The 12,947-nt window shown below is 43.3% G+C and overlaps 1 protein-coding gene across 3 annotated transcripts in view; it reads left to right on the forward strand.

The window, feature by feature from the left end:
• Positions 1-12,947, forward strand: part of YTHDC1 (YTH N6-methyladenosine RNA binding protein C1) — a 56,835-nt gene that overhangs the window by 25,936 nt on the left and 17,952 nt on the right. For all 3 annotated transcript variants that reach the window (XM_082257254.1, XM_082257255.1, XM_082257256.1), the window contains 4 exons: positions 6,458-6,552; positions 7,280-7,388; positions 7,489-7,606; positions 7,743-7,827. In XM_082257254.1, coding sequence (XP_082113380.1) covers positions 6,458-6,552; positions 7,280-7,388; positions 7,489-7,606; positions 7,743-7,827 — 407 coding nt within the window. The remainder of the gene's footprint in view (positions 1-6,457; positions 6,553-7,279; positions 7,389-7,488; positions 7,607-7,742; positions 7,828-12,947) is intronic.

Consider the following 12,947-nt stretch of genomic DNA (forward strand, 5'->3'; position numbering starts at 1 on the left):
CCCACTCTCCTCTGGGAGATTGGAAGATAATGGACCGCCTGTCCGTTATCATCCGAGTTTATCCGATCCTCCAGGCAGATGGAAAATAGTGTTTCCATTCGTCTGGATTTCATGGACAGGATCGGACAGCAGCGGGTTTCGGTGGACATGTCTCCGCTGACATCTGCCGCTCCATAGGGCTGCATGGAGCATCCAATCAGGTCCGTCTTAAAAACTGACAGGCGGACCGGATCGGAAAGCCTGTGTGAAAGGGGCCTTGGATGTGAGCATTAGTCTGTCATAATATTAACCAGCTGGGTGGGAAGATTCTAGGGTTATTTAAATTAGAGCAAAACGGAGGGTGGATTAGTATAGTATATGCCTTCTGCTCAAAGGAAAAAACATTTTTTTTCTCTAAAAATTAAAACTTGATAGAAAAATCAAGTTAGGTTTTTCTTTTTATCACTCACTAGGAAATCACTTTGTTTGTTTTGTGTTTAGGACAGGCAGTAAAGCCAGCCATAGAGCGATTTTACTTTTTTGTTGCCGGAAAGAAAATTGCTAGATTCCCCCATCAACAGTAAGTGTTGGAGAGGGAATCCCTCCCGCAGAGCTATTGCGCTCTCCCATTGGGGGAAGCTGCTGTCGCCGCTGGGAGAACAGTTAGCCAGCAATAATTGTATGTAAAATCCGTCAGGCTAAACATCAGCACTTCTGACCTCTCAGCCAAAAGTTATGCAAGCAGTGTATGGCAGCATTAATGCAACAGTTGTATGATTTTAGATCCAATTTTTTTTTTTTTTTTTTTAAGTGCTTTATTTTTGGTGAATATCTGAACATGAGTAGTTCTGTAAAGTGCTTCATAGTTCCAGATTACTTGCTATGGGATGATTCATGGAATGTTGATTTACATTTTGTTTTAGAATGAAGTAGCTTTGTCTTTTTATAGTGAGCTGTGTGCATTGTCATTGGGCTCAAAACACTTTCAGCTTCTGTATCTCTTATATCAACCCCTTGGCGCCGAGTGGCTGCATACTTGTGTGCAAATAGCAGTGCCGAGAGTGCGTGCCCTGCGTGCTTCCGCCTCCTGTTCGCTGCTTGCGCCCTGCCTCCTGGCACTCTAAACCCCTTAAAGGGCTGGCAGGCGCCAACTCCGAGGTTAATTGTTTTTTTTTTGTTTGTTTCTTAGTTTGTATGTCTTGCTTGTTTGTGTATGATGCTCAGAAAATAGGGTACAAAAACAAAAGGTAAACCTATCTTGCGCTATGTACCTTTTTACATAATTTTCCCCCACAATTGTCTACCTGCACAAAATTCAAGTCATTACCTCAAGGGTAGTTTTAAAAGAAAATACTAGATTTAAAAGTCCACATAAGTCTGAGGGTGTTTTATATCCTTTTGTGAGTCCAAATACAGGATTTCACTGGTGGATCTCCTGGCTTTGGAGTACCGGATTATCCTATTGCTGTATTTTCCGTTTACAGAGTAAGACCGTAATATCTGGGTGAAGGTAATACACCCTACTATTCCGCTTTAACCTATTACACAAATCGTATACACACACACACACACACACACTCACTAGCCACTTTATTAGGTACACCTTGCTAGTGACGGATTGGATCCCCCTTTTCCTTCAGAACTGCCCTAACACTTCATGGCATAGATTCACCAAGGTGTTGGAAACATTCCTCAGATTTTGGTCCATATTGACATGATAGCATCACGCAGTTGCTGCATATTTGTCGGCTGCACATCCATGATGTAAATCCCCCATCCCACCACATCCCAAAGGTGCTCTATTGGATTGAGATCTGGTGACTGCAGAGGCTATTGGAGTACAGTGACCTCATTGTCATGTTCAAAGAAACCAGTGGTAAGATGATTTGAGCTTTGTGACATGGTGCATTATCCTGCTGGAATGAGCTATCAGAAGATGGGTACTCTGTAGCCATAAAGGGATGGAAATGGTGAGCAACAATACTCGGGTAGGCAGTAGAATTTAAACGAGGCTCAGTTGAGTTGGTACCAAGGAATATCCCCCACATCACCCCATTACACCACCACCACCAGCCTGAAGCGTTGATACAAGGCACAATAGATCCATGCTTGCATGTTTACACCAAATTCTGACCCTACAATCTGAATGTCACAGCTGAAATCGAGACCACTCAGCACAGGCAACGTTTTACAATCTTCTATTGTCCCATTTTGGTGAGCCTGTGTGAATTGTAGTTTTAGTTTCCTGTTAGCTGACAGGAGTGGCAACTAGTGTGATCATCTGCTGCTGTAGCCCATCTGCTTCAGGGTTCAATGTGTTGTGCGTTCAGAGATGGTATTCTGCATACCTTGGTTGTGATGAGTGGTTATTTGAGTTAGTGTTGCCTTTCTATCATCTCAAACTAGTCTGCCTATTTACCTCTGACGTCAACAAGGCATTTCCCTCCACATTACTGCTGCTCACTAGATATTTTCATTTTTTAGGCCATTCTCTGTAAACCCTAGGAATGGTTGTATGTGAAAATCCCAGTAGATCCAGCAGTTTTTGAAATACTCAGACCAGCCCATCTGGCAACAACAACCATGCCAAGTTTTAAGGTCTCTTTAAATCCCCTCTCTTCCTCATTTTGATGCTCAGTTTGAACTTCAATTCGTCTTCACCACGTATAGATGCCTAAATGCATTGGGTTGCTGCCATGTGATTGGCTGATTAGCAATTTGTGTTACCAAGCAATTGAATAGGTGTACCAAACAAAGTGGCCGGTTAGTGCGTGTGTGTGTGTATATGTATATTTTTAATTACATTCTCCCTCTGTCCCTCCCTCTGTCCCTCCCTCTGTCCCTCCCTCTGTCCCTCCCTCTGTCCCTCCCTCTGTCCCTCCCTCTGTCCCTCCCTCTGTCCCTCCCTCTGTCCCTCCCTCTGTCCCTCCCTCTGTCCCTCCCTCTCTCTCTCTCTCTCTCTCTCTCTCTCTCCCTCTCCCTCTCTCTCCCTCTCCCTCCCTCTCCCTCTCTCTCCCTCTCCCTCTCTCTCCCTCTCCCTCTCTCTCCCTCTCCCTCTCTCTCCCTCTCTCTCCCTCTCCCTCTCCCTCTCCCTCTCTCTCCCTCTCCCTCTCCCTCTCCCTCTCTCTCCCTCCCTCTCCCCCTCTCGCTCTCTCGCTCTCTCGCTCTCTCTCTCTCTCGCTCTCTCGCTCTCTCGCTCTCTCGCTCTCTCGCTCTCTCGCTCTCTCGCTCTCTCGCTCTCTCTCTCTCTCGCTCTCTCTCTCTCTCTCTCTCTCTCTCTCTCTCTCTCTCTCTCTCCCTTTACACGCACATAAACTTTAATGACATCCCAGTCTTAGTCCGTAGAGTTCCATATTGAGTTGGCCCACCCTTTGCAGCTTCAACTCTTCTGGGAAGGCTGTCCACAAGGTTTAGGAGTGTCTATGGGAATGTTTGACCATTCTTCCAGAAGCGCATTCGTGAGGTCAGGCATTGATGTTGGACGAGAGAGCCTGGCTCGCAGTCTCGGCTCTAAAGCCCCGTACACACGTGTCAAAAATTGGCAGGGAATTTTCGGCCAACGTCCGATCTGCCGATTTTCAGCTTGTTAGTATGATGCTTCCGACAACCGACTCCAGATTTTTTTCGGACGAAAAGTCGGTGTGCAGGCTATTAAATTTTTGTTGGCCGTCAACACAACGGCCGATTTTCGTGCAGTCAGTACAGATTTCAACAGGGAAAAATCTGATGAGCAAATCTGGGCATGCTCCAGTGAAGCTAAAACACAAAGAAAACAAACCAACACATGACATCACTTCTGAAGTAGAATTTTGTTGGCCGAGAAAATTTGTGTGCAGTCTAGGCACATTCCAACCAACAAAACAACACTGGACAAAAGTTGGACGATCGGTCGGCCGATAATCGTTGCGTGTGTACGAGGCATAATTCTTTTGGGTTAAGGTCAGCCAAGTTCCTCCACCCAAATCACCGTCTTTATGGACCCTGATTTGTGCACTGGCGGCATAGTCATGTTGGAACAGTAAGGGGCCACAGCAAACTTCGCACAAATTTGGGAGCATGAAATTGTCCACAATGTCTTTGTATGCTGATGCCTTAAAGCGTTTGTTGCCCTAAAAATTAAATAAAAAATAAATGGATCCTGTTCCTTTTAAAGCATGTTATACAGCACAGGGCTTGTGCTGTGTTAATTGGCCCCCTGTATCACCTGAAATACCTGGTTGATCCTGCCTGGTACTGACCACGGTTTCTCATGGCTGCTGAGCCTTGACACTGTGGTCAGTTTATGTGCCTCCATCCGCTGCTCTCCTCTGCCTCCTCCCCCCTCCTGCTGATAAAATTATAATTGAATTTTCATACAATCCTCTCGTTTTATGATAGGTGCCCCAGTGTGCTATAAAAAAAAAAAAAATATATATATATATATATATAACTTTTTTCAGAGTGCCGCACTCAAATGACCAGCCACCTCTCTCCTCTTCTCCCGACTGACACCAGTGGGGGATTCTTGTTCCCACGTTTCAGGCAGATGTGCTGTAAAGTAAGGATGCTTTCAATAATATATATTTTTCATTGTTTATATTTATAAATTTTACAAAGCGCAAAGTGGACGAGCCAAAGAAAAATCTAAATCAAATGAACATTTGGTGTGATTACCCTTTGACTTAAAACCAGCATCAATGCTTACACTTGCACAAGGTCAGTGATTTTGTAGGATTAGAATTGGGTGTATGAATAATTATATCAAGCAGGTGCTAATGATCATTAAAGCGGAGTTCCAGCCATTTACTCACCTGTCCAACGGTCCAGCGATGCGGCCGCCCGAAGCCTCGATCCTCTCCCTCGGCGCCGGCATCACTGCTGTGGGCACCCGGCTGTTACAGTTTGCGGCTTCACAGCCGGGTGCCCACTGCGCATGCGCGAGTCGCGCTGCGCGCCGTGATTGGCCGGCAATCTTCTGGGACCTCTGACGTGTCCCAGAAGATGGGAGGGAGGGGGAGAGGAGAACTTCCGCTCAGGGCGCCGCGGCGCTCCGAGCGGAAGTGGGAGCGGGTACCTGTCAAAACTAGGTACCCGCTCCCCCCCCAAAAAATGACATGCCAAATGTGGCATGTCGGGGGGTCAGGACTCCCTAAAGCGGAAGTTCCACTTTTGGGTGGAACTCCGCTTTAATGTCATATGTAGGTTAAACAGTCACTAACTGAAACTGAAGCATCTGTGTAGGAGGCTAAATACTGGGTAAGGAACAGCCATACTTGGCTATCAAGGTGAGGTTGTGGAAGACAGTTTTATGTCACCGGTCATACACCATGGCAAGACAACAAGACACAAGATAGTTATATTGCATCAGCAAGGTCTCTCCCAGGCAAAGATTTCAAAGTAGACTGGGGTTTCAGGCTGTGCTAGTCAAGCTCTTTGAAGAAGCACAAAGAAACGGGCAACGTTGAGGACCGTAGATGCAATGGTCGTCCAAGGAAACTGTGCAGCAGATGGAAGACACATCAGGTTTACTTCCCTTCGACATGGGAAGAGGTGCAACAGTGCCGTCGGCACAGAACTGGTGGAAATCGGTGGGACCCAGGTATACCCATCTACTGCCTGGTGAAATCTGGCTAAAAGTGGTCTTCATGGAAGAATCGTGGCTAAACAACCAACAAGCGACTCAACTATGCAAGAAACCATTGGAACTGGGGTGCAGAAAAATTGCAGCAGGTGCTCTTTTCTGATGCGTCAAAATGTGAAATATGTAGCTGTAGCATGAGGTAGTTTGTTTGCTGGAGCGCAGTACAATGAGTGTCTGCAGGCAACCGTAAAGCATGGTGGAGGTCCCTTGCAAGTTTGGGGCTGGATTTCTGCAAATGGAGTTTGGAGATTTGATCAGAATCAATGGTGTCCTCAATGCTAAGGAATACAGGCAGATACTTCATCATCATCCGGGAGGCGTGTGATTGACCCCAAATTTTATCTGCAGCAGAACAATGACTCCAAACATACAGCCAATGTCCTATCGTCAGTGTAAAGAAGAACAAGGAGTCTGTGAAGTGATGGTTTGGCCCCCACAGAGACCTGACCTCAACACGTATCTGATGTCTGAGATTACATGAAGAAACAGAAGGATTTTAGGCAGCCTGCATGCACAGAAGATCTGTAAGTTCTCCAAGATATTTGGAACCATCTACCTGCTGAGTTCCTTCAAAAACTGTGTGCAAGTGTACCTAGAAGAATTGATGCTTTATTTTTAAAGCAAAGGGTGGTCCACACCAAATATTCATTTGGATTTCTCTTCTGTTCATTTACTTTGCATTTTGTTAATTTATAAAAATAAACTATTAACACTTGTATTTCTGAAAGCATTTTTCATTTACAGAATTTTCTGACCTGCCTAAGGCTTTTGCACAGTACTGTGTGTGTGTGTGTGTGTGTGTGTGTGTGTGACGTGTTTGTTAGGCAAAAGATTCTTCACACTTATTTTATTTTTCAGAACGATTGAACAAAATTCGATACATTCTGCAGGATGCACATTTTTTCCTCATAAAGAGCAACAATCATGAAAATGTATCATTGGCTAAAGCAAAGGTAAGATAAGTGGCTGTTGCCTTTTTAGCAGAAGACCAGATTTTAACCCTCTGTTTTAAATGAACCTTTCTGTGGGAGATTACATGACTCAGCATTATGCAATAATATAGGATAAAATGTTAAGCTATTCAATTTGTTTAGAACTGAGAAGGGTGGCGCACACTGGGTGGGATCATTTTATGAAGGTGCACAATACTAAATTTCCCAGTATTTGTTTTGGGGTGTTCGTCCGCACCGTATTGTGCATAAAAACTCATGGAAATATTGTGTATGATACACGTTTACATGTATTTCTATGTACATTTGATATCTGCTGCTTTTTTTTGGTGATTTTTTATATATTTCCTGTGTCATCACATTACTTTCACCTACTTTTGGGTTTGTGCATGTAACATGCATTCATGTACATTGTGAAACAATGCATAAAAGTACATGAACACACTGCATAGCACTACTACGTGCATTTCCTTGCACAGACCTTTTATTGATCATGTACAGAAAAATGCAAGTCTCTGTACATTGTGTGAACGAGCGCTCAACTACCTTATTGAATTACATGTATATTCAGAAGGTAGTATTCATAGGTTTCCTTTTTCGCCCACACAAAATTGCAAGGGAATAACAGCCTGTAACAGGGTTTAGTGGTTCTAGCATCTACAGCTAATATAATATTGTATTTAATAGTTTCATGTGTTTTCACACTTTTTTTTTTTTTTTTTTTCTACAGGGTGTTTGGTCAACTTTACCAGTAAATGAGAAAAAGCTCAACACAGCTTTTAGATCTTCGCAGAGTGTTATTTTGGTGTTCTCTGTTAGAGAGAGTGGAAAATTTCAAGGTAAGTGGATAATTCTACTCAGTTTTTAACTCTGTACCTTTTTTTTTTTTTTTTTTTAAACTCTATAGCAAATACCTAAACTGTTGAATTTTATTTTAAGGATTTGCACGACTGTCATCTGAATCTCATCATGGTGGATCACCCATACACTGGGTCCTTCCAGCAGGAATGAATGCAAAGATGCTCGGTGGAGTATTCAAGATAGATTGGATTTGCAGGTAAGCTAATTTGCTGTTGACACCCAAATTCTCCTAAATACAATCTCTCACAGCACTGATTTTTAAAAAAAAAAAAAAAAAAAAAAAAAGACTGTCTTTAATGGTAACCATTTTATTTCTACTTCACTTGGAATAGGCGAGAACTTCCATTTACTAAATCTGCTCATCTTAATAATGCATGGAATGAAATGAAGCCAGTGAAGATTGGACGTGATGGTCAGGTTAGATTGATTTTCTTTTGTTCCAGCTAAAGTCTTGGAGTTTCCACTTTTCTCGATTGTTGCCTTCTTTTTAGGTGGTATATTGTACTAACATTAGATCACAAAGGCTGCAGCTCCTGATAGATTCAATTCTACAAGCCAGTGACGTAATCTACAAACACAATCTGAAACAAACTAATTTGCATAGTGAATAGGGAAAATTAATGAAGGTGGTAAGAAGTGAGAGAGGGGTAGGGCCCAATCCCCACAAACTCAGATCAAGAGATCTGACAAAGCTGTGAGAAGGTGTAATTTTGCCATGGTTCTCAAATTTTCAAAATTCTGACTGGGAATTATTAGGAATGCTAAACATCTTTTCCATAATTTAACATTTGGCTGGTACCTAGTACAATTGAAAAAGAGCTACAGTTATGTAAATATGTGGATTCAAAAATTGGAAGTATCAAATAAAGTTATCTGTGCATTACCAGGCCTTACATTAGTCTTCCAAATCCGTAGACGCCAAAAGATCCTGCTCCCAGTTTTCTACATAAGAGGAAGGGGGCTCCCTGTTTATTAATTGTAACTTCTAATAGCAATAGGTCTGGGTGCCTCTGGTTGAATTAAGTAGATGTGTACAAAAAATCTCCTAGCTCACATGGGGTCACCAGCTGGCGTCTGAGTTGTAGATGGTAATCGTATTCAAATTTTGAAGTTGCAGAATGTTCCTGGAAAGAGGCCCAGGTAGCAAAGGAGCGAGTATTCAGAAATTAGTACATTTTGAGTAAATCTATGTGTGGACCACCACTAGAATTCACAAGAAAAAAACCCTAAATTGGTTTCACCTATAATGTAATTGGTGTTGATAATCATAGGTCAGGTGAAGTCCATACTCTTACTACATTTTTTTACTTATTGTAGTTGGCTCTAAATTTCAAATGTCTTTTATTGACACATTTAACAATGCTATAGTAAATGTGTTCAAGTATATTCCGTAGTAGTAAAGTGCTGGTAAAGATTCCAGGGCCAGGTAACCCCCGGTATCTATTTAGTGTTTTACATTAATTGACTCTTCCTAGTGTCTTTAGCTATCAAATTCTAAATGTCTAATTTCTAAGGTGGTGGCGGCAGAGCCGAGATATAGCCGAGAAATAGGTTAATCTCATGACTGCCTTGAAAGTGGTTGTAGAGGTTTGAATTGTTTTTTTAAATATTAAAGATGGTATGCTTACCTGATCTGTGCAATGGCTTTGCATAGAGTATTACTCAAACCTATTTTTCCATTATGAGGGCATGCGAGCCAGGCTGTGTGTGTCTATTGACACACATGGTGTGACCTGCCCCACCTCCCGCTCCGTCCTCACAGGGAGTGGCCCTGATGCTGCCTCCATGTCCTATGGGGAGAGCGTGAGCAATGCTGGATCAATAACGGGCTTAGGTAAGTTTTTAGGGGTGGCTAGAGGCCTAACTTTTTCCTAGCTTTTTTTTTCTTTAATCACGATTACCCCACAAGCTGCTTTATGCAGCTTTCAGGATTGCTGTATCCTCAGCAATGGCTTTGGAGGCTCTACCCGTATCCACTGGATTGGACAATTGCAATATTTGTTTGGAATGTGACCTTCGGGCACTGGGCTCTGCAATGTGGTGCATTCCAGACCTTCACATATTACGACCAAGTGCTTTCCAGCTCCAGAGCCATGGCACAGCTCAAATGGGACCCTTTTGAAGACTCATTTTGTGAGTAGGCGGCGGGCCTGGAAGCTAGCTCATAACTAAGGCTTCTGGGTGCCATTTAGAAATCCACTAAAGGACTGAGCACTGACATTAGCTTGGGTGGAGTGTTGCATGTTCTTGCCCTGCTCTTTCCAGCCCATTCTTTGTAAGTACCTTCCTGCTGCTGATCTTGTTCACAAGGGACACGTGTATGATCTTTTGTCCCTGCTACCGTCTGCAGGGTCCTGGTCCAGCTTCTTGAACCAAAAGACAACCTTCCCCAAATCTGGTTTGGATTCAAGGCCTAGATTTCTTCCTTTGCTATGTTTTCCTTGCTTTGTAGTGAAACATATCAAACTCTCATGGGGAACGGTTCTGCCTTCAGCTCATGATCCACTAATGATTGCAATGCACCCCCTGAAGGGCCTGACACTGACGGCTTGGAATTTTGCCCTCTGTTTGAGGTAATTGCCATCTTAGGTGTCTTCTATAGCACTGTTGTGTGGCTTCCTCCTCAGTTCTATCCTAGAAGAATTGTAATGCAGTCTTGCATTAATTTGTGGGCCCGTTTGCAACTTTGATTCTAAGTTCCTTAAGTCAATAGATTGGCCTCCTTCAGCATGAAGGGGCACTCCCATTTTCTAAAGTGGGGAGGATGTCGGCCTTTGTGGACATCTGGGCATCCAGCTGCTCAAATGCCTGGGTAAAGGATGGTTTCCAGGGACTACAAGCTATAATTTAATTCTCAGTCCCCTCCTTGGTTCAGGTCTTCAAACCTCCTCCTGTTACATAAATTATCAGATCTCCATGCAGCTGTTTCGGGGGATTCCTTTTCGTGTACCTGTGGCAGAACAGCTCCAGGTGTTCTGCTACCAACAGTTCCCAAACCAAAAGAGGGCATTTGCCTGATCTTGGACCTCAGGGCCCCAAATATTTTATTCTGGCCCAGAAATTCTGAAGTCAACAAGGTTTTTCAATGGCCTCTGTAGACCTAAACGATGCTTACTTGCGCGTCTCAATTTTTCTTCGCTCTGGGTACTAACACTTCCCATTTGTGACCATGCCAATTACTCTATTTTTCTGCTTTTTAAATGTGGCCCTTGTGCTTGCTTTACTACAGGGTATTCTCAATGTGGGTTATCTGGATGGCCTTCTGTTGAGGGAACAGTCAGCACAAGTTCTAACTGACAACATGGCATAGACAGCTGAAACTATGTACTCTACAGCAGTGGTCCTCGGGGCCCACTAAAAGGCCAGGTTTGCAAGATAACTAAATTACATCACAGGTGATCTCATTTGCTGCTCAGTGATTGCAGTATTCTAGTCTGCATCTCCTCAAGGTAATACTTAAAATCTGGCCTGTTAGTGGGCTCCGAGGACCGGAGTTGAGGACCACTGCTCTACAGGTTCAGCTGGATTCTGTACCTTTTTAGAATTGGAACTGACAAATCACTTGCAAGGAGTATCTGGATCTCATCCTAGACCCAACTCAAGGCAGAGTTTTTTTTTTTTTTTTTTTTCTTTTCCAAGAGAAACTTTAAAGTCTCCCCTCTCACAACTTTGACTCTTTAGTTCAGGAGCAATCTGACTGAGGCATTTCTGTTCAGCCATTTTCGATACAGACCCCTACAACTCAACAACCTTTTTACCATGGGATAAGTCAGTCCAGTCTTTGGACAGACTGACATTGAGGGCCGTATTGTCTTTTGCCTGGTGGCTCAGGCATCCAGTTTTTGTAGCTAGTGAAGTCTTTCCTACGGAGACTCTCACGATGCTGCACACCCTGACTGGACGGTCACCCAATCCGGGTTCAGTCGGATGGCGCTATAACAGTGGCGTCCATCAATTATCAAGGAAGAACCATCACGTTCCAGCCCTGTCTGTCCTTTTGTTTCCCTGGCATGAACAATTGGCAGGAAAGCTTCCCTGACCAGCAGGTCTGGACCCAACTAAATGGTCCCTACACCCGCGTTCAATAACCTGTGCCAGAGGTATAAGTCAAATGTGGACCTTCTGGGTGCAGAGAATTACTAGTTACTAGTGGATGTTCTGGTTTACGTAGGAATAGTACAACCTGATCTACACGTTCAATTCCCTGATACGTATTCCTTACTGTCCCAGGCACTGGTTTACTATCCTGTTTCATTGTCACTGGCTTTAAAGGATAAGTTCACCTTTAAAAAAATAAAAAAATAAATAAATGCATGCCTTTTTTGCAGGTAAAAAAAATGCATTTTTTTTTTAAATTTATTTGGAGCCTGGAAAGCATTGCACCCACGATCAGCAGATCACCGATGCAATGCAGAGCTTTTTGTTGGCTCTGTATGTAGGCTGTTTGACCGTACATCTTTAACTACCACAACGCTCAACAGTGCTGTGGTAGTTCATTGAGAACTACACGCCGACAGCTGCAAAGGCTGCCGGACCTTGTCGTTTTCAATTAAAATCTCAGCCACGTTCATTGCAGTGTGTGACAGAAAGGGGGGGGCGTCAGAATGGGGAATTTTCCCCACTGCCTTCCACATCTAGGTGCGGGGGCTGGTGGATTTGGAACATGTTACAAAAGGTCAACTTATGCTTTAACTGTGTACCTGGAACAGGGGCATCCTTGATCTGGTGATTCACACCTTGCTAAAAGTGAGGATTTTCATCGCAAATAGGCTTACTTCTCTTGGTGTGAGAAACAGTTTTCATTCAAGAAAATTCACCTTGGGATGACTCTTGGTCTTTCTGCAATTGGGCCTAGTTAAACATTCTAATTCTGATTTACCCTTGGATCTTGGCAGTTGCAGTATTGTTCCAGAAATACTCTGAGTATATTGCGTACCCGGGGCTCTGTGGAATCTCAATTTGGTTCTCGTTGTTTCAAAAATTTCCTTTTGCAATGGTCAGGGATATTCCCCTTTCTACTCTGCTAGGCATGTGTCTGAGCTGGCGGCCTTGATTGTAAAGAGCCTTTCCTGGTGTTGCTCAGGGACAAGGCCTAGAGCCTTCCTATGGTGATTTCAGCCTTTCTCCCCATCCAGAACAGGGTTCTTCCATCCATCTGTCCAGCTCTTTGTCATCCCTGACAATCCCCATAAAGCATAACCTGCTTCTCATTCCACCATTTCTCAGTGGCTAAGGCAGAGCATTATTCAAGCTTATGGTGGCCATCACAGCACTCTTCACTAGACTTGAGTTTTTTTTTTTTTTTTGCCTGTTGTCTTAATTTTTTAGGTGACAGTAAAACCCTACTGACTTGAAATACCTCCGAGGACTGGATTTTTGATGGTAAGTACAAAAACCAGTCTTATTCTTCCCCCTGCTTTGATTGTTTTATTACTGAAAGTAAAAAGCAGGTTTTCTTGGTTGGAGGGAGTTTATATATAATAAAAATTGTATATATTTTAGATGGTTTAAGAAAGTTCTATGATTTCTTATATTAA

The sequence above is a fragment of the Pelophylax lessonae genome (assembly GCF_965119305.1).
Source record: "Pelophylax lessonae genome assembly, chromosome: 1".
NCBI classification, from domain to species: Eukaryota; Metazoa; Chordata; class Amphibia; order Anura; family Ranidae; genus Pelophylax; species Pelophylax lessonae.